The 21,448-nt window shown below is 49.2% G+C and overlaps 1 protein-coding gene across 1 annotated transcript in view; it reads right to left on the reverse strand.

Moving 5' to 3' along the window:
• The window catches only part of LOC126547730 (maternal embryonic leucine zipper kinase-like), a 150,665-nt gene that overhangs the window by 25,693 nt on the left and 103,524 nt on the right, over positions 1-21,448 (reverse strand). The window contains exons 13-14 of the mRNA XM_050195690.3: positions 18,179-18,440; positions 12,977-13,083 (exon numbers count right to left, since the gene is read on the reverse strand). Coding sequence (XP_050051647.1) covers positions 12,977-13,083; positions 18,179-18,440 — 369 coding nt within the window. The remainder of the gene's footprint in view (positions 1-12,976; positions 13,084-18,178; positions 18,441-21,448) is intronic.

Below are 21,448 nucleotides of genomic sequence, written 5' to 3' on the forward strand. Positions count from 1 at the left end.
TACGTGCCAAAACCACTTTCTGATTATGAGGCACGCCGTAGTGGAGGACTCCGGAAATTTCGACCACCTGGGGTTCTTTAACGTGCACCTAAATCTAAGTACACGGGTGTTTTCGCATTTCGCCCCCATCGAAATGCGGCCGCCGTGGCCGGGATTCGATCCCGCGACCTCGTGCTCAGCAGCCCAACAGCATAGCTTGGATACATATGAAAATGCTTCCTGTGGCAACCTATATTTAGCGCACGACTCAATTCGTTATAGCCGAGTTTGACTGTATACATCGACAGCTGTCTAAAGAGGGCTTTTTCGATTAAGAGTGATGTTCGAGTAAGGAGTTTAACATTCCTGGCATTATGGGCCGTCGTTGCATTGTGCGGCATATGAAACGGTGCAGGTTACCTCGCCCTCCAAACGCGCATCAGCAGACGACGCTGTATTAAGCGCAACAGCGTCTGCGAACAAACACATTCCGATTCAGCGACGCCTGCCAAACGTTGCCGCTCAGCGGCTGCACCTATAGACAGGCTTGGTTCCGCGAGACGTCGATGCCACAAATTTTCGATCCTCGACATACTTTGCCGCTAATAACGTGAGCTTCAGAATGCTGATTAGCAAAACATTCATTAACTTTTTTTATTAGTGCCTTGGAGACAGTTGTTTAAACTGCGCATTCGAATGCCGTCACATTTTAATGCACCATCATGTTTTTCTTTTATTCTTGAAAGTCGCACCTAATTCGAGATGCTTATCATCCAATTTCAACGGTAAATTCAGGAAATATCGAAACCCAGCGCGCGGGAAGCGCAGGCAAGGCGGTCCCGCTATCATATCAATCGGAAACTTCCCGTGACGACAAGCACGAGGAAGTTTGAAACTGAAGGTCTCGACCAGTCAAGGCAGCTAGCTACTGATATGGCCCGCTTTGCTTGGCAAGCATGTGTGGCTGTCTAACGGGTCAAGATTTGCCGAACTGTCCCCGAGGAACTAATAAAAAGTTAATGAATAAATGTCTGTTAATTTGTCTTCTGAAGCTCGTGATATTCGCTGCAAAGTATGTCCACCTGGCCTAATAACTCTTCTGCAAGAACGCCACGTTCGCTGTGCTCACTACTTTTTTATATATAAAATAATCTGAAGGCTTTGCATAACAGTTCCGAAGGAATGCAGAGAAAAAAAAAGAAAGAAAAAAGCGGGAGCACCACTACCAGAAGACACGTAGAGCACAAAAAATAAATGCTTTCCTGCGCCATCTGTGCAGCGTACAGGTCATATTCTCCTTTACAAAAGGACTGATTCTCCACAGGGCAGAGGCTAAATTCCTACAGCCAGCAAAAACACTACTAACAGCTTTTGGAGCGCTTCTGGAACAAGAAAAAAGATCGTTTTAGAGAAGAATTTTATGTGGAGCAGGTTAAGTCAATTTAGAAACAGCAACTCCTATATTTGGAGCAGCTTAGCATGAGGAAAAAAACTTGCCTTTATAGCTGAACACTCTGAAATCTAGAGCAGCTAAATGAAATAAGTGACGCAATTCCAATTCGGTTGCATGCAGTAGCCTTCGGTTCCTTACAGCCGGTAGACAAAACCGCAGGGTATATATGGTAGAGTTGGTTGCAGCGACCGCAACCGTAATCGACGAGCTTCACTAAAGCAGCAGGCCGTCTCTAATAATACATGTTCCGTCACAGCAGGCTGTGACTATCGGTTGTTGCTGGAGGTGGTTTACGGAGCTGCCTCGGGTACTCGAGTACGTCGGATCAGAGAACAAGAACAATTCACGCTCTCAGGTTCCAGATTTCAAGGAGAAACAATAAAGACGAGCACATTACGGTGAAATGTGCTACTCTGAAGAATCGTGATTAAAGATCTAACAAACAGTTAACCAAAACCATGCTTGTTTCGCTTTCTTAAGGGAGGCGCAGAGAGGAGGGAGAGAGGGGCGGCAACGTGAACCGCGTAGACATTGGCTCACGGTGGTCAGATTCGTGCGCATCCCGTTTATAATGACAGAGCATGGCTACGTCAAACAATACCCCACAAGACAAGGCGGCCAAGGACGCTACAGAACGCCCCGTGCGGCTAAAAAACGGAACTAGGTGATCCAGAATAACTCGTGCTTCCTGGCAATTGCTTCCTTCCAACGTGCGCCGCGCGATGATCGGCAATTTGAGTATACGACTGCTGTTTCCATGTCGTTTCCCACCAAACCAGGGTCTCGCCCTCTCCCGCCGGGGAGTCGACGACAGAGGAGGAAAACGCCCGTCATCATCCGCACAAAGGGTCGCGCACGCTGCCAATCACAGCAGAAGCGGCTGCACTCGTCGCAGCGCGAACGATACTCAACACAAACGGGGGCGGGCGGTCAGGCGAGCAAGGTCGGTTGAGTGCAGTCCAGGGAATCGCTGGGGGACCCCGCAAGAGGCCCTGATTAGAGGCAGAAACAGCCCCCGCGGGGAGGCAGGACTAACGGCGACCCCTTTCCGGCCGGGAACGGTGCGAGCGCGCGCACACACAACGGCGCCCATCTGGCCCAGCCGGATAACGCTTACAACACTTCATCTCTCGGCCAGCAGTGGCGGCACAGTAGACAAGACTCGCCATCGCTCCACGCTCCCGCGGGGGCACTTGCGAGGGCCACCGCACGATGCGCGCGGAAGCCAATATCGGGAACAACCGAGGAAGAGCCCCGCGGCCGCCTTGGGATCTCGGCGCACCCGGCGAGAACGGTCCGCCGCCGTCAGACTCGCGGGAGGCCGCGGCAGCTGACAGGGTTGCGACCAGAGGCCGCGGGTCGGCGCCAGCACAGTGGATTCAGTGACAAAACGGAAGGGCGCGCTTCGTAACGCGGCTCTTCAAGCTCCGCTCAAGCGGCTGCCCAAAGGCGTTGTATACCACAGAAAACAGGTACAAAACGGTGTGGGCCGGCTAGCGTGCTGAGCCAAACTCTGCAGTGGTGTTACTCTTTCAGATATAGACGCACGCATATGCTAGCACTTCTGGTCCACTTTCCCTTGCATTACTATATACCGTGATACGTTTCTTCGCAAGCTCAATGATTCCAGAGGAGGTTTACATACAACTTGCTCCATCTGAAGTGAAATGACTTTTAGGAGAGCAGGAGCAATAAAAAGACCTTTTCGCTAACTTTCTTGGCTACTATACACTACCAGAAGCGGCAGATTTCGAGAAGTATGTGTTTAGCAAAATTGGCGGGATATTTAGCAACACCTTACTTATTAACTTTTAAATCAAGAACACTAAAGTACGTAACTGCAATTGAGAAACTTAGGTTGGTTAGTGCTCAAGCCATGTCCGCTTACTACAAATCCTGATCTTTGCACTATAGTTTCGATATACTAATCTTTACATAGCACAAATTACAGTGGTGCACTACGCATTTTTATCCCGCAGTGCGTAACGAAAATGCCGACTTTAGCGAAAATTATACACAGGATTTCGATGCATTCCGCAGTACATTTTAAGGGGGTACACATTTCTCGAAGCAAGATCTTAGTCTCCAGATTTACGGTAAGTGGAAGTGGCTTCAGCACTGTAATATACCGGCCTCAACTCAGCTATAGCAATATGATTCGCAAGCCGATTGAGTGAACAGGTAATTAGCGAATTAACTAATTTGCGCGTATTGCTCAAATTTTATTAGCCACGAGTGATGGTTTCGAATACCTAATTAAATGATATTCTGAGATTTTCCGAGATAAATTACACCACAATCTGATTATGAGGCACGCCGTAGTGGGTGGGGGGGGGGGGGGGGATTCCGGATTAATTTTGACTACCTGGGGCTCCTTAAAGGGACACTAAAGGTTACTATGAAGTCAAATTAAAGTGATACAGCAATGCTCTAGAACGTCTAAGGCGTCAATATAATCGCGAACAGAGCTTTAGTAACTGAGAAATTGAGGTAAATGCATGACACGATTTGAGACCCCCCAGCGACATCCGGTACTAGCCCGATGACGAAGGCACTCATCATACATTATGTCACTAGTACTCAACTACTCGTACTAAAAAGCTCATTTCATCACGTTATGAGACGGAATAAAATGCTACTTGTCTACTTCTCTTCATTTCTAAGAAAAAATAACATTTTGACGTTACCCTTGAGTAGTATGGGTGGTCGAAAGGTTTCGTTTTCGCTCGACTCTGCGCCGCGCGCGCTCTGGAGTTTCAATTGTTTCGTTATCGCGTCGTGCTGCGCTGGTTCTGCTGGCTCGCGAAACTTGCATTTGAAACAAGCAGCGAGAATGCCACGTCCATGTGATGTCGTGGGATGCGCGAACGATCAGCGGAACTTGGCCAAGGGCAGTTGCAGCGGCGAATCCAACGTTACTTATCACTGTGTGCCAACGAGTCAACCTCTCCGTTCGAAGTGGCTAAGTGCCGTACCTCTGCCACAGCTCGTTGGCAAAGAGCCGAAAAATCTCATAGTGGGCTCGCTGCACTTTCGTCCAGAGGATTACGAGTTCAACGCCGACTTACTGAAGTCGTGTGGAGTGCCTTTCAAAGCAATGCTTTCCCGTAACGCTGTTCCGTCGGTCTTGTCTGCATTCTCCGAAGCGCAAGAACAACTGCAGGTCGAAGACGGGGCGGTGAGTGCGGCATTTGGTTTTCACGAAGGGAAAGCTACATATGTACAGCCATGACATACAGTTGCCGCCGTAGTATATAGTACGCGACGACGCCTGCAGCGCGAGCCCTCAGCAGCAGGTCACGTTTATCAGTGCTTAAATCACTGAAGTCGAGCCCAGCATCGCGAGCCAATGTGTCGTTGTCGGGGTCGTCCATTGCAACGAGGGTCAAAGTTGGCTTCATAAAATGAAGAACCAGCTTATCGTAGCGCGCTTTCCCTTCCGCTAGACACCATAGTTCCGCTTTCGCGCTGCTGTCGGCTCTGTCTTCGCTCTGTTTCTGGCCGCGCGTTTGCGTTTTGCGCAGAAAAGCCGTAGCGCCGTCTGCGGGCGTCGTTTTACTCACTGACGGCGCAACGCCACTGTGAGACCATGACGTCAATACTCCTCGATCGGAGGGCGGGCGATTTGAACTGCGCTAGAGGTACGCGGACGCTTCAGAACGCATTTCCTCTTAAAATAAGTCTCTTCCTCGCATGAAACAAGAGTTTCGAGGTTTCTGTGATGGTATTTCAACAGTTCACGTTGACTTAATATTAACCTTTAGTGTCCCTTTAACGGGCAGCCAATGCACGGGCGTTTTCGAATTCTGCCCGTGCCGGTATGCGGCCACCATGACCGGGAATCCCACCCACAACCTCGAGCTTATAGCAGCACAAATCCATAACCGCTAAGCCACCGCGGCGAATGAAACAGACAACTGAAGGCAGTTAAAAAAGAAAGTACGGCAAGTTAACTGCTACGTACAATCGACATATAGAATAACGAAAAACGAAAGTGGACGAAAAGAACTTGTCGCAGGTGCGAGTCGCGATGCCGTACCAATGAGCTACAGCAGCCGGCTATATACATACGACTTTTTTGAGTATTCGTGTATGCGTACAAATAATCAGGCCCCGCGAGAAAGCCAGCGTCGCAGCAGCGGCCGCGGATGCGCAGCATCCTTTCAACCGCAGGTGCCTAGCAGTAAGTGAGCTTCGGAGCAGGCAACTGGCCAGTAAGTCCTCGTATGCTACCTCGTGGCACCAAAGCTGCCAAATTCGAGGCCCTCGCTTATGGAACGAGCGGCAGAAATCCCTTACTCTTTTCGCTCGCGAAGAAGCAAGCCGCAGGGCAGTGCGGCGATGCAATAGCAAATTAAGACGAGATACCCGGCACATCCGCCCTGCAGTCAGCTGCTATAGAGGATGCGCCACGTATACATTCCTTGCTTGAGCAGCGGCGGGCTTGCAATACTGCCGCGCCGACGATTTCGTGGTGTGGAGCAGCAGTCATTGCGCTCCAACACGACCAAGATGCCGAATGCCCATTCGCTTTCATAACGCGAGAACGGTTCTCGCACGGAGCGCTGATGAGCGGGCGCTTAGTCGTGTGCACACGGTTGCGTGCTGTCCGTATACGACGACTCTGACTTTGGCTCTTGCGAGCATGCGCACAGATGCTACAGGAAAACAACGGAAAAAAAAACGTAAGCGCGGAAACGTGACAACAAGACCGGAGGGACACACATGTGCGCTATCTAGCTTAATCAATTGTCCAGTTTTTCCTCCAAGCTCTAAATTTTATCGTATCATCACCGATAAGCCTGCGCCTTGCTGTTGTAAGCTCGTGTGCTCTGAGCTGGTCATGTACAATTTTTTAAATACATTTTTTTTTAGCACCTGTGTCATATAGCACGAATCGGCGTCTTCGGATGGATCACCCATGGAAGCAAAAATTACTTCGCAACGAACCGCAATGTTCTGATAGCTAATAAACAACCTTACACTCTATTTTTTTTTAATTGTTTGCTTAAGAGGACACGCTAGCTGCAATTGCCGAAATGAAGCCCGGTAATAATGAAGTCGTATCCAATTGGCAGAAATGTCGTGACTAGCACCAATTTCGAGACACCAATCCCCCGAGTGTGCTAAGAATGTGCATTGGCGCTCCAGTTAGTTTCGTCACGAAGTGCACAGGGAGGGCTTTTGCACTAACACTTAACTAACAATGGATCACGTAGCACGTTCTTGGGGACTGACATCTCGCAGCTGGCGCTGGTTTCCGGATTCCTGCTAAGCAGTTCCGCATTAACTAGTTGACCAGCTTCAATTTTGCAATTACATCACATGCCCTAAAGTTCACAATTATAAAGTTAATTAGTGAAGCCTTCTTAATCAGCCACCTGACCATTTTTATTCGTCATGCAAGTAATGCTCGTCTCTTTCTTTCACACAAAGAGTCCAAATTCCACGATATGCCCCAATTTTTGAAAAACATCATTAAAAATAAATTTATATACATAGATATGCAAGTCACTTAAACACACGGTAATCGTTGCTAGAAGTTGCCAGAAACTGAAGAAATTAAGAAAACACACTCTAGCGTTGTTTCTGGCCACTTAGGATCTCATGCTAGCACGAGGTCACTAATAAGGGCGCAACTAAAGGAGGAGACATTTCGCAGTCAAATATGAGCAAAACTCAGCAGATGTTTTGAGGGAGAATACGTCAAGCTATAAAGGCAATGCCCGTCGCCCTTGACGCCACCTTATAATTCCTGAGGCATTTCGATCGATAACCGGAAGCGCGATGTACGTTCTGTATCCCACGCTGCATATACACCACGCGCTACAATATACAACATAACTGTGTTTAAATCGTGCAGCCTATCTATATCTGCAATCATGTACGAGGAAAGGAAAAGAAAGCACGCGCTGTAAACATGCGCATGGACGGTCCGGTCCAGTTCCCCTCATTGTCATCAAGATACGTTCCATCATGGCTGGAGCGATGTGAGTGTTCGCGCCACGAATGCTATCCCGAACCGCTTCCCACAGTCATGCACGATTAGAGGCGACAGATCTGAGCTTAATAACGTGTAATTGATAACTGGGTGAATGCACCGCTGTAACTCCGCTCGCTTAGCACATGCGGAGGAAAAAATCGAGGCAGACAATAAAAGACCCGACATAACATACGGTTTCATTTCTTACTCTCTCTGCGTCCCCCACAACCAAGTAACACCCTAACATAAGCGACAACTCGACCGCAAGTGCCGGACATCAGATAGCGGCAAGATAAAAAAAATAAAAAATACCGAAGCACGTGGCATTTCCAGCGCCGGCTCAATGTCCATGCAGAGGCAACAAAGCGCGCGCCAAACCGACTGGCATCTGACACGCGGCCAAACCAGACGATAGACTGCTCGAACGAGAATGAAATCGGCAGGCAGCATAGGGCGAGGCGCGCCACGAGCGACAAACAAACGCTCGGCCCGACACACCGGGTGACACGCACGCGGAACAAAACAACAGGCAAGCGGAGACCGGACGCACGCGTCATAATAAAGAAACGAAAGGAGATGAGAAGAAGACGCGTCGGGCGACCAGCAAAACGGAAAGGACTTGACCCATCGCGAGCGGCGAGCCGTACACGGGCGACCGCAACTGTTCTTTCACCGACGCCACACTCCCTCGACTCGGGCCAAACCGGCCCACAATGAGCGGCCGGGAGGCGCCAGTCGACAGCCCCATAAAGGCGCGCAATCAAACAAACATTCGGCAATGGTGTCGGCGGCGGCCAGTAAACAAGCGGGCCGGTCACTGCAGCCACGAGTGGAGAAAACCGAGGAGAAAAAAAAGAAAAGTTGACAGACACACCAGCGCGCGTAGTGAGGACTTCCACCCACCCCACGAGCCGCGCCAGCGTGCGTCCAGAAAGAGACCGGGATGAATCCGTCTTCCGACGGCCAAGAGGCGAACACTGCGCGAACACGGCACACAAGAGCGGGGCCCCGCTACCCCGCCACCACGAGCGACCAACCGACCGACAGCGGCGATGAAGTCGTCACCCCCGCACCAGCGGCGGCCGCTGCTCGGCGCAGCCTTTTGTGGGCCCGCGCAGTCACAATGGAGACTTCGGAAGTGTCCCTCCCCCTCTTTGCGTCGTTCTCGCGCGCGCGCCTGTATGGGCGGCAAGCAGCCCGCCGTTTCGCATGCGGAAACACGCGGCCGGATGCATGCGCGCGCGCTAGAGACTCGCCCGAAAACAGGCAGCCACGTGTCGCAGCAGAGAAAAGTCGGGCGAGTCACTGCGCGGTCGTCCCCCTTCGAGCACATGGAGTGCCAACTGTGGCGGCCTGCCATCGTGTCCTCGCGGCCTTAATAAGTAGACGTGCGAGCGTGGCACTGCTGATGCCCTCCAACGTGTGCTCGCTTGGGAGACGGTGAGGGGGAAGGCTGAGTCCATACAGCGGCCACGAAAGAAATAAATTCTCTCTCAGTGTAGGACTGCTGGACCTTTCCCATGAGACCACTGCGACGTGCTCAAGGCTTTCCACGGCTGTGGTGGTCCACAAGCTAAGAAAAAGAAAAATTCTCGCTAAACTCCCGAGCAAAACGCCGCGCTAACTACTCGGGGTCGTCAACCACTGCCAAGCTGTGGGCTATCAGCTCGGAACTTGGCTTTTTCTCGGAGGTAGGATCGACGCCACCGAAGTGCGCAGTCCTTTGCGAGTCGCGCGCGGCATTTGCCGCCTAGCTGGCTACGCTCGTGCAGAAGGAGGCCTCCATGCGCCCGTAGAGGGTTCCAAACAGCATGCGATGACCGGTCAGTGGCAACGAACACGCCGGTGGGCTCGCGGCCGGCGCTCATCGGTTCCCACCTAACGGGACAGCACTGGAGCGCGAAGACACGTCATTCACGGACTCATCGTTCGCCGTCACCTAGCTGCCCGAACACACCCATACTCGTACAGCGCGCGGGGAACCGCTGCCACCCGTCGGTGCGTGCTTTCTGACGCACCGGCAGGGCGCGGCGCTGCTACGAGTGCACGTTGGTTGTGCATGTGGCCGAAAGAGCAAATGGCACCTCGCACGCTTAAGAACGATAACTACTGTGGAGACTGTGGAGAGAAAGACTCCAGGGCACTAGCTCTTAAGGTGCACGACCTTGGCCTCGCAACGCGTCAGCGCGCCGAGTTGCTATACCGCGAGCACGGGCTGTCCGCTGACGGCGTTGAAGCGCTACACTGGCCCCGCGGCCCTGCGCTTACGTGGGGCTCACCGGAGCCTGTGCACCTCTCTGGAGCAGTCAGGGTTTCATACCCGGCTGCACAGGCAACAAACGAGGCGCCGACAGCGCCCAAATTTCAGTCGATTTTGTAAATATTGTAAACAACCTTTCCTCCATTCTCTTCGCCATTCTCTCTCTCTCTACTTTCTCCTATGCTGTCTACTTTATACCCCATGACCTCTACTCCTTTTTTTTTTTTTGCCCATGTATAGATGTCAGTCGCTCCTTGGTCACGCGTTGCAACCAGTAGATTCCCGTTTCTTTCCTTCTCCTCACACCCACAAATGAAGATATGTATCACGGAGGTTTTTGACGAGTTAATGTTTAGAGAGGGCCACATGAACTGAACACTTTGCAAGCTTACTCCGTTGCGGGACTAAAGGAACTAATGGACTAATAAAAACATGATGCATGAGCATTATCTTTAGTTTGAATTCGCTTTGTATTACAAGCGGCCGAACCCAATTTTATAGGGCACGAGGTAATTCCGGCTATAACGCACATTTCGAACAACACTAAGAGCATTTCGCAGCCCAACAATGTTTTCCTTTTCAGTTGCACGACACGTAAGCAAAGCTTTCTTATTATATCATGACTGACATTCGCCTCGCCGGAGTGCAACATCGAAGCACGCACCCCCACAAAAGGACGTTACTTCTAGAAATAAAGCGGTATATACGCAACAGGCTCCTTAATTCCCGGCACTGTTTTTCAAGTAAATCGAAAAAAAGAAGAGCATTGAAATTAGGGTGTCGTACGCTTCTCTTGACATCCTGACAGCACTAGCACACGTACTGCCACAATTGCAAAATAAAGCGGCCGAGTGGACATTCACGCAATACCTACTTCGTCAAAAGCCCACGGAGGCTTAATGTAACGAATTCAGCCACGTTCCCCGGTCAACACAGTTATTACTCCCGATATCTTGGAAGAAATTCGACTGCGGCCGCCAACGGGAGAAGGTGATGCGGGAGCGGCGTCCCGGCGCGGCTCGGGTCGATGTGGAACCATTAGGCCGGGGTCCGGCCTGCCGTCCGGCCGCTGTCCCTCCGTTTCCGATGCGTCCATATCCGGACAGCCGTGCTATTTCCGCTTCCGCTTCGGGCCTCCTCCCGCGCAGGGACACTGCACGCCCCCCTCCCCCCTCCCCCGCATTTCTTCTTCGGGATCGCTCCTCTTGGCCTGGAAGAAGGGGGCCACACCCGCTGCCACTCGCGCAGTCGACGTGGGTGCCGTTCGTCGATCGGACTACACTACAGCTAACACGGCGAGCAGCGCCGTGTCTCATGCACCAGCCAATGAGAATGTCTACAGCACGCATGTATCGGCCTGGCCTTGCTGGGAGATATCATTTATTATTACGCCTTCGTCTTCTGTTGTTAGATCGAGACTTGCAATAAATAAATAAAAAAAATGCCCATTAGAACATACTGGAGCGAACGGTTCAATCCATACTCAAAAGCACAGCATACTCCCAAGAAGAGTGTAAAGAGCAGGAGAGCAATATCCGATGGTGTACAGTTAAACTCCAGGCAATAAATAAATAAATACATAAAAAAACGGACCGAGCGCGCACACACACGCACACGCCTGTTTATTATTATTATTTTTTTTTTTTTGCACAAGAACAAAATCGCGCACTAACGCAAGCCATTATTAAACAGTGCAGCAGCCACAGTTCTGCACAAGGTCGTTAACTGAGTACAGGTTATACAGGGTGTTTCACTTAAATTGAGCCAAACATTAAAAACATTCAAATGATACGTAGCCTGACAGAACAGAAGTAATGTTGTTTGCCATCGCTTGGAGATACCAAGATTTATTTTTGCATTCCGCCTACTTATATAATTAGTCTTGATTAATAAACTTCTCAATTACTATAATTAGATGAAAAGCGTCAATTTGAAAATTGTAGAGCAACATGCGAAACTCACGATACACCTTTAGGTTGCTCAATACCTGCTACAGAAAAGTGTTTTTCCGAGCGTGAAAGAAGCCCGCGAATACACGCAAAGTGCCTCGAACGGCCAGTCGCGCGGCAATGTTGAGTGTATTTGCGGGCTTCATTCACGCTCCGAAAAACACTTATTTGGCCCGTATTGGGCAACAGTAAGCTGTATCGGGAGTTTTCCATGTTGCTCTATCATTTTCTCATTGACACTTTCCGGCTAATTACAGTATTCGAGAAGTAGATTGATGTATTAAGACTAATTATGTAATTAGGCAGGATGCAAATATAATCCGAGTATCTTCAATCGACGGCAAACAACATTACCTCTGCTCTGTCCGGCTACGTAGCACTTGAACATCTTTAAAGTGTGGCTCAAGTTGCGTGAAACACCCTGTACACTGAAAACTTTTTTCACACCGACAAAGCTATACACCATGTCGACGTGCAGCAAGTGCTGGGGACGCACGACAGCTTCAGTGTTACTTTTATTGCACGACTTTCAGACGTCCCGACGACGGTCGAGACGCGTGTAGCGTCTTCTTTTTTTCATTTCTTTTTTCAAAATTTATTAATGATCAAAGGAAAGCAGACTCCCGCGAAAAAAAAAAAAAAATGAAGACTAGCCTTTACAGTTCCAAAACGAGAGGTTCGAAAGAATAAGAGTCAGATATTCTTGATACAGGTAAACCACGATGCAACGGCTCTATACCCAAATGTCCATTTGCAACCAAACACGCTTCTGAGCGACATTCACTGGCTGCTGAAAGCTACGTTGAGCATCATGTCCGACATTTACGAAGGCAAAATGGCGGGAGAAAATATTAAGATGACGGCGAAGTAAAGCCTCCCCAAACTACTAACCGCATTGTTAGTATTTTGAATTTGTTATCAAATGATTTGACAATGCTTATATTTTTTTTTCCTTTCTTAATTGGCATGCTGCAAGGCACCGCTGTAAACAGGAAACCATGCGCGTACAACGTAGGACGTACAGTGCGATCGGAAAACATTTTTCGTATCGAAACGACATAACGTTCGTCTGAGAATCGAGCCGCGGAGTGTTAGGCGTCATCAAGATTTTTCCGATCTGTTTCGGGACCATTGCCTATATTATACTACATATAGTAGGCGGCCAAAGCTCAAGGTAAGCCCAAGGCCAAAAGTACAAGTGTCAAAAGCGTCACGCTGCGACGGGCAGCAAGGAAGCGACAAAGTCTTCACTCGCTCTTGCGCCAAAACTAAAGACCGCTTTTATAGTGCATTGCGCAATCACCGAAGTGCGTCTTCAGATAGCCGAAAAACAGAGAGAAATGTGCGCGTACCTGTTCTGCTTGCAGATGATGCCTTTGCAGAGCAGAGCTGTGCGCAGGGAATCCAGTACCTGTTCTGGGGTCAGCACCGCCGGCATGGTAGAGACGTTTTGCATCACCTAAAGAGAGAGAGAGAGAAAGAGAAAAAAGATAGGTCCAGACAGTACAAGTGTTGGGGGATATCGATGAATAAAATGGTGGTTGAAGCGGCAAGCTTGTGCCGTACGCAACTAAATGATGGAACATTCAAATAACAAAGGAGTACCGAAGAAAACCGTGTAGCCGTGTGGTATAGTAGTTCCCCGACAGGCTTTTGCTGTGCCAAAGCATTGCAGGAGCTCAGCATCACAGCATTGTTACAATTCAGTCAACCCGACAGTCAAGAAAAAAAGGAAGGAAGATAATGATAAGGAATGCTCGCGGATATGTACGAAAGCCGGTTTACATAAACGGGCCGGTGACCGAGTGGTCTACCTAGTCGACGAGGCAATCATTTGAAAGAAGTCATCTAGCTACGAACTCTGCCGAATGCGGGTCCATAAAGTTGCTCTGAAGCTACTGACGGTAAGGGAGGTTTAACAGAAATGCTGCAGCGGCGGACACTCTGAAGGTTTTACAAAATGCTGGAGGACGCTAAAGCTTCGCCTTTAAAACATTATGCGGTTTTACGAGTCAAAACTTCGACCTGATTATGAGGCACGCCGTATAGTGGGGGAATCCGGAATAATTTGGAGCACCTGCATGGGGTTCTTTAACGTGCACCTAAATCTAAGTGCACGGGTGTTTTCGCACTTCGCCCACACCGAAATGCGGCGGCCGCGGCCGGAATTCGATCCCGCGATCTCGTGCTTAGCAGCCCAACACCATAGCCACTAAGCAACCACGCCGGGTAAGCTTCGCCTTTAAGGGTTAAGAGATAACCCCTGTGCCCATTGTAATGAAATATGTTGCATTTGAGAGAGAAAGTTAAATTTTGATGACTGTTGGCAGCGGAATTTCGATTTAGATGTTGAATTTTGTTAAAAGAACTTTCGAGAATTCGGAAGTTCGAAAAGAATACAAGCACGAAGTTTACAAATTAACAGCTCTGCATCAAAAACAGATATCGCGGTTTTGTAAACGGCACCGATTAGATCATTCAAAGCGGAGAAATTCGATGTGTCAATTTATATCTTACGTGAATTCGTTACGTTTTATACAAGGGTTCTGCAAAAGCTGTATCTTCTTATTACGAAATTTCTGCATTCACGTGTAACATATCAATTTTGTCCGCTTTAGATGTACTATTAAATGCAGTTCACAGAATTGCGATATCAATTTTCATTGCCGAGTTACAGAGTTGTAAACTTTATAGCTTAGTTTTCTGATAATTTGCGATTTTTGCAAATTTGTATTAAAAGATTGACGACGTAAATCAAAAATTCGAAACCAACCGTCACTAGATTTTAAGTTTTTTTCTTTTAAATGCAACAGACCTCGTCAAATTTGGTCCAGTGTCTGCCGAGGAAAACGAATTCTGCCTTTACATGTATTAGATAGGAGCACCTGAGCCAAATCTTCCTCTTGAAGCTATCCCGTTAATAGTCGATACGTTTAATCAGTCCCTTTAGTTTTCTTTCATTAAACTCTCGACGCGCGCATCCCTGCTTAACTCAGCGAACGCGGCAGGTGACGCACTGGCGAACTGATCCTCCGTCGTTCGCTAAAAAATAATGCTGGGCCGTTGTACCTTCACCAGCAGAGAGAACTATTCATTACCTGCTTAACTCGCACGCGCAACTACACCCCATATGAATAACATAACCCGTCTTGGCGCCAGGCCATACTCAGTTACGCCACTTTCGCCCTTATGCCACTTGGCGAACACGTAAACAGGGCAGATATATATGTTTTCAACCTTGTCCTAATGGGCGTTCATCAGAGCGCCCAGCGAAATGCTGATATCCGTACCGCTTGAGATGCTACTCCCTTCGATCTTTCCTGGACACAAAATTTGTTAGGCGCACGCGAGAAAGTCGTATTTTTGGCTGTTAAGCGCTGCCCGAGTGACATATTCCGCCTCGGTTCTCACTTTGTTACAAATGGAAAGATCGGACGCCTCGGGCACACGTTCGCAGGGACGCGCGCCGGGAAAGCTTGCTTCGCCGCAGCGAGACGAAGCTCGACGGGGATGCCGGCTCGGGAAGGAACAGCGTTTCGTCGCCGTGGCTTGCCCCGGACACGGAGATTGGAGGGGAGGCTCGCGCGGAACACAAAGGCCTTCGGAAGGGGGACACGGAGGTAGAGGGGGTCGCACCGTCCATTGTCACACACACACACACACACCGCACGAAGGCGTCACTTAGTTTTCATTACACGGCGCAAAAGCGGCGCAAGGAGGCGGAGATGGCTCCGACGATGAGAGAATTCCGGCGGCTCGCAGTCGCGCTCTTTTACAAAAAGGCGGGCGCTCCCTGACGCAATTAGGGAACAATTACACCGGCACATGCGCAATGCGACCCGCGCCGGGCGCTCAATCGGCGCACAGCATAATCGGGTTAGCGTTTAACTAGCTGCCTCGCCGCGAGACGAGCTCTTTATTTACCCCGGGGAAGGGATAGTGCGGCGCGCACTGTTTTGTTCGCGCATTTTGTCGAACAACCCACCACCCACTTTTCCCTCCACTCGAGTAAAGAAGGAAGAAAGCGCTGCCACAGGGATTCGCGGGGGAGGGGGGAGAAAAAAAAAAAGTCGTCGACGTCTTTGAAACGCTAATCGGATTTGGGACGCCGACGCGGGAGCGCGCACACGCGCGAGAGAAGAGCTTCCAGCGCGAACAATGGCTCTTGGTGTGGTGGACGAACCGCGCTTATGGACAGGCGAGAGGTTGGGCCTTGCTCCGCCGGAATTGTCATTTCATTATTATTATGGTTATCTCGTCGCTCTTCCTTTCTTTTGCAGTCGATGATGACCCTGGAAGACCACCGAAGTCCGTACGACATCACGAGTTGCCGCGTCGACGCACGCGCCGGTCGTTCGCCGGTGAACACCACTCGCCGGCTGCTTCGCGGAAATACGTAGAATGCCTGCAGTGCACTTGTCGGCACGCAAAGGGATTCGCTCCGCACCAACACGCCAGACAGACCGGCGTACAACACATCGCGCATTGAGCTTTGAACTGACAACTCGGATCGCTTTGCGTGCAGATTGTGTCAGGCGGCAGGAGATTTAAAAAAAAAAAAAGAAAAGAAAGAAAGGGAAAACAATATTCCGGTCACAACCGCATTTTCAATGGACATTAGAAATCAGCAAGCCTTATTGGCTCACTTCCGAGAGCGCACGCAATAGTCAATAACGCTCGCGGATTTCAATGAAACTTGGTTCCGACGGTCATTGAAAGCGCGCGTGTGAAACCAGCGTATAAGTAACTTCCGGCGGAAGCCCTTTCTATTATGAAGGCCATTCGCAATTATTAGGTCTATTCGCAAGTTTTCCGACAAAGCGGACTGATCTCGCTGTTCTTAGGACACTTATGTAGGGCTCAGCGCTGGGCTGGCCCATCACAACGGAGAACACAGTTGCTCGAATAAAGGCTTTCTTCATTGTATACATCTTCATTGTCATCTTGAGCAGCTCCGCGCATTTATTTTTTATTGAGAGCTTACGTCAACAGTAATTAATTAACCACCTTTTAACATATTCCTTTACAAACGAAATCTTCAACGGAGAAGTTGTAGAGCCCCCCTATTGATAAACATCCAAATAATTTCGCTCTGTGATGATAGCGGCCCTGGTTTTAATTTTTTCATGCAAAAAAAAAAGTGCTAGAGAATCGAAAGCGTACCAGGTGACTGGACTCTTACGCGCAGCGATATTAGTGCGCCCAAACATGCTAAAAACGAATGATCAATGCTGCACGCAGACCGAATGCACGAACAGGCCTTGATCAACGGAGGTGGACCGAGTACAATGGTTTTGGCTTCCACTTTTGCCGAGATATCGTGCCTGTCGAGACAATGAAGCAAATGGAGTCAAAGGATGTGCGATAAATTACACGTGATAATTCTGGAAGCTCTGTAAGCGTTTTCGCTGTAAACAGACAGCGTAAAGGGCGAGAAAGTTCTGGCGGCGAATGGCGATGTACCGGAAACGACGGACGTCGCCGTCGCGTGTAAATTTTGCACTGCGGCCTAGTCATGCCTTCGGTCCACGTGCAGCATCGATAATTCGTAGTTGGTAGCATGTTTGAGGGCCCTAAGGAGGAGGAAAAAACTGTATTCGAAGAAGAAAAACACAGTCACGCGTCTTTCTGCTTGAGCCATCGGATTGGCGGCAGGGGCGCGGGTGCTAAGTACTGGACTCCTGCGGCCTGGGCGGTCTGCCGGGCCCGCCACACCAGTATGCTCTGGTCATGAGAGTCCGAGCTGAACGGCACGGCGTGTGTGGAGTTGGTAATGAGAGGTGTGTTCGGTGTGTGGACGCATTCCCAAGTGGTGCGGTATAATGAGGCATATTCTCCGCAGTCTTAACATTTGTAAGTGTAAGGTGTATGTCGTGGAAAAGACTGAGGTTGGGGAACGAGTTTGTTGTATTGTAGTAGTATAAATTCCGCCTTGGTTGTAATGTCGCCTTCTTCATGCGGTGCCAAGGAGGCATGCGTTCGGGCTACAACGTGGGCACGCTGGTTTCCGCGAAGGGATTCGTGTCTAAGGATCACACTATGCGGACGTCTGGAAGGGGCATGTCGAGAGGGTGGATATGGGGGACACGGTAAGCTGTGGCAGATATATGCCCGTGAGCGTAGGTTTTGCAGTCGGCCTGAGAGTCTGTTATGAGTGTGACTAATGTCGCTGCGCGCAAGTGCCTAGTCACGCGGTACTTATTCAAATCTCGCGCGCTTTGTGTGCAGCCCGGAAAATACAGCATGATACAGGAGGTATCACGACGGAAATAAATTATTTAGATATTTGCCAATACGGCTCTAAAACCTCACTGAAACTATGGTTAATTAATTACCTAAGTGCATAGTTAAAAACATACTCCGAGTTGGTCAAGCGAACAATACAAGTTTATTGCATTCTCGTAACGCACACGTGGATTTTTAAGACTTGAAACGAGTTAGCTGAAGCACCCTGTATAGGCCTCAGCTTATTCCCCCTTGACCACCCCCATCCTGATGCATCTTGAAATATGCGACAAGCCTCAAAGTACCCATCAGCGAAGAATGCCTCTCACCTTGACCTTCCTGGGTGCATCCTGAACGACGGCGGCTGCGCCCAGCCTCCGGCGAGGCGTCAGCATCAGGCGCATTCTGTCCAGGCCTTTCTCGATGGAGCCGAACACGCGCTTGGCCGAGCTGCCACGGCACGAGAAGGAGGGCCCTTCGGCTAGCTTGTACACTTCCGGCGTTCGGACCACCGACGCCGCCGCCAACCGGCTGCCGTCGGGAGTTCGCAGAGGGCTCTGCCGGAATTCCGCGTCAGCCGAGGGAGGACGACTGAAAACGGTAACACGTCATGGCTACAGAGGACCGCTCACAGTCTGCAGACCATGCCATAAACCTAGCGCGTCACACAACCGAGACAACGCGCACGGTAGAAGCCATGCTGGCGGCAACATCTCGAGAGGATGTGTGCAACCGGACTGTGTCGGAAGCTTAGAAGCGCGCAGGCACGCACGCGCACACATACCAATTTTGTGAGCGAGGCTTGATGTATTAGATGTGCACCTTTGTTGCACTATTCTTATCTTTGAAAAGGAAATGCTATAAAAACATTTTTATGGTGATTATGCCACCGTAGACATGTTTACGTTAGCTAGCAAGGGCAGAGGTTATTGTAATTTAAAATAGTGCTGATACCTTTGGTTGAAAACAGCGTAAATAAATGTACTTTCAACGATGTTGCTTTCATTTATTTCTTTTGGCATTTCTCATTATGTTTCCGTTCGTACGACTAAACTATAACATAAAAAAGCAAAAAATTAAAACGAAACGACTGCGCTAGAAAATTTAAGTTCATGCGCAAACTTTGCGCCGGCAGATAAGTTGAACAGATTCGCTCGTGGCAGTAAAATTCGGCACACTTTGTTTAGAAACTTCGCAAGATGTCCATACTACGGCGCCTACATCATCAAGTAGTGTGGCAAGCACAGATCCTTCTCTTCGAGGGCACGGATAGGCATAGTGTGCACGCATTGGCCAAGAGAACTATATATACAACGCTCCGTCGCGTCATTTGACGCACGGGAACGCAGCGCCCTACATAACGTGCGTATTTCGTCGAGACCTCTAAACCTCAGAAATACCGGAACTGCCCTATATGAGCCACTGCGGCTAGTGAAGACGAAGAAAACTAGCCAAATAGCTTCAACAATAGGCACGCAAAATTTAAACGCCAACAAACAATTTTTTTTTCTTCTTATACTCTGGCGACTTGCATAAGGAGTAAAAAAAAATGATTGGTGCCTCTTTCAGAGCAATAGGTCATAACACGTAAATGAAACGCATTCTAAGAAGCAGTGGCAACTTCGTTGCACATTCACAAATACACGCCCATAAATGCGCGAACTCTTATAAATCACACTTTCGCTCGAAGGGCGAAGCAGTGACGGCAACATCGAGCACGCGGGCGTATTCCGACGCGACAGCGAGTCCTTTTGAGGCGAAAACTGCATCGTTGCGGTATGGAGCGTCTTTTGAGAGCGAAAATGCAATGCGCGCCAACACAAATGCACCCGCACGGAGCAAATGCAAACGCACCGCGGGCTATAGCCGTGCATCTCCATGCCTGATCGCGCTCATCGTACGGGACACAGTGCTGCTCAAGTTTACACTCGCGGACAACTTTCTGTGGCAATGAAGGGAAAGCTACGCGGGCGGAGCTTCTGCAAATGTGTTACCGCGTCAAGTATAGTCCGCCAGCGTTTGACAGAGCTTTTGGCTGCTCGGAACAGACGCTGTATTGACGCAGCTTCCACGTGCGACGGTTTCGCGTTGGCCCAGACGCGGAAGGGAAAAGCCGCAAAATAAGTAAACCTTTACATTCAGTGGTGTGTTTTGTCCTATTTGACCGCTGCTAATAAGGTGTTTATGTTTCCTCTTCCCGAGCTTAAACTAACGTGGATGAAAACGCGGGACTCTTTTCAGAAGTGCTCTCTCTTGTGCGCGCTTTGCCTCCGTAGCTTACCCTTCATTGCCAGAGAAAGTTGTCCGCGAGTATAGTGATGAGGGTCTCGTGAAATGCGACTGTCTACAATAAATCTTGGATCGCGACAGTGGAAAACAAAACCTTCGCACGATGCGCCTGTGTCCAGACAAGAAAACACGCACCAGCCACCGTCCCGACCGCCCGCTGAGGTGTTCCGCAGAGCGTCCGCGGACGGTAACACCATCTGGTGGCGCTCTCCGACAATCCCTTATTCAGCTCTCACCGCCCCACCATAAGTAAACCTCAAAAAAAAAAAAAAAAAAAAAAAGACAATATATATATATATATATATATATATATATATATATATATATATATATATATATATGTAGTGTATGATTTTCTCGTATATACCTTACTCTACACGATGATTTATTAGCATGCCGTTTCAAACGGAGCAATAACGAATAGTCACCTAGACTTCTTGAGTTGCTCGGGTATGCTATACATACATGCTTCTCATTCTAATATTTTTGTATATTTCTCTTTAATCTCTTTTTCTCTTCCTCAAAGCTTGTACCACTACCTATGCCTGTAACGGATTCAGTCGTGTCCGTTATCCGAACGCATGCATGTGTCCGGATGCATGTGTGACAAATCAAACCCTAATTCACTGTTTTCCAGTGGTCTTTCGATACTTTAGAAGAGTGAACTGCTGGGCTAGTTGGTTATCCGACATAATAAACGAGTTTTGCGCCAAGACCACACACGCAAGAAAGGAGACAACACGGGCGCTTACTTCAACGGTTTAATGAGCGTAAAAGCATCATACAGGGTTTCGGACTGCCTGAAAACAGCGGCTAACCGGTACAACGTACCGGTAGCGTTTTCAGCTCCCAAAAAGCTAGCCCAGCTTAGCCGACGCGTAACTTGCGAAGACCAAAAGGTTGGCTGTCAGAAAAGGCATGCCCAGCGTTTTAAAAAGTGTGCCGCAAACGTCGTTTATGAAATTCCCCTGCCCTGCGGGAAACCCTATATTGGACAGACGGGGCGTTGCGTGAATGACCGAATTGGGGAACATGCAAAATATTTGTTTTTTTATACACTCCACATAAAGCATGAACGGAGAACATTCTTGCTTCAGTCCTTGGTGAATTCCCACCACTTCATTATATTTTCGGCATTCCTATACAATTTGTACTCGGTTGTCCCCATATACATCTCTCAGCAGCTCCACGAAAACGTCACCTATGCCTTCATGCTTAATAATATCCCATAACAATTCCGTGTATACGTTGTCGTAGACACCCTTAATATGTAGAAATGCTATCCATAAAGGTCTATTCTGAGCTGCTGA

The sequence above is a fragment of the Dermacentor andersoni genome, chromosome 1 (genome assembly GCF_023375885.2).
Source record: "Dermacentor andersoni chromosome 1, qqDerAnde1_hic_scaffold, whole genome shotgun sequence".
Lineage (NCBI taxonomy): Eukaryota > Metazoa > Arthropoda > Arachnida > Ixodida > Ixodidae > Dermacentor > Dermacentor andersoni.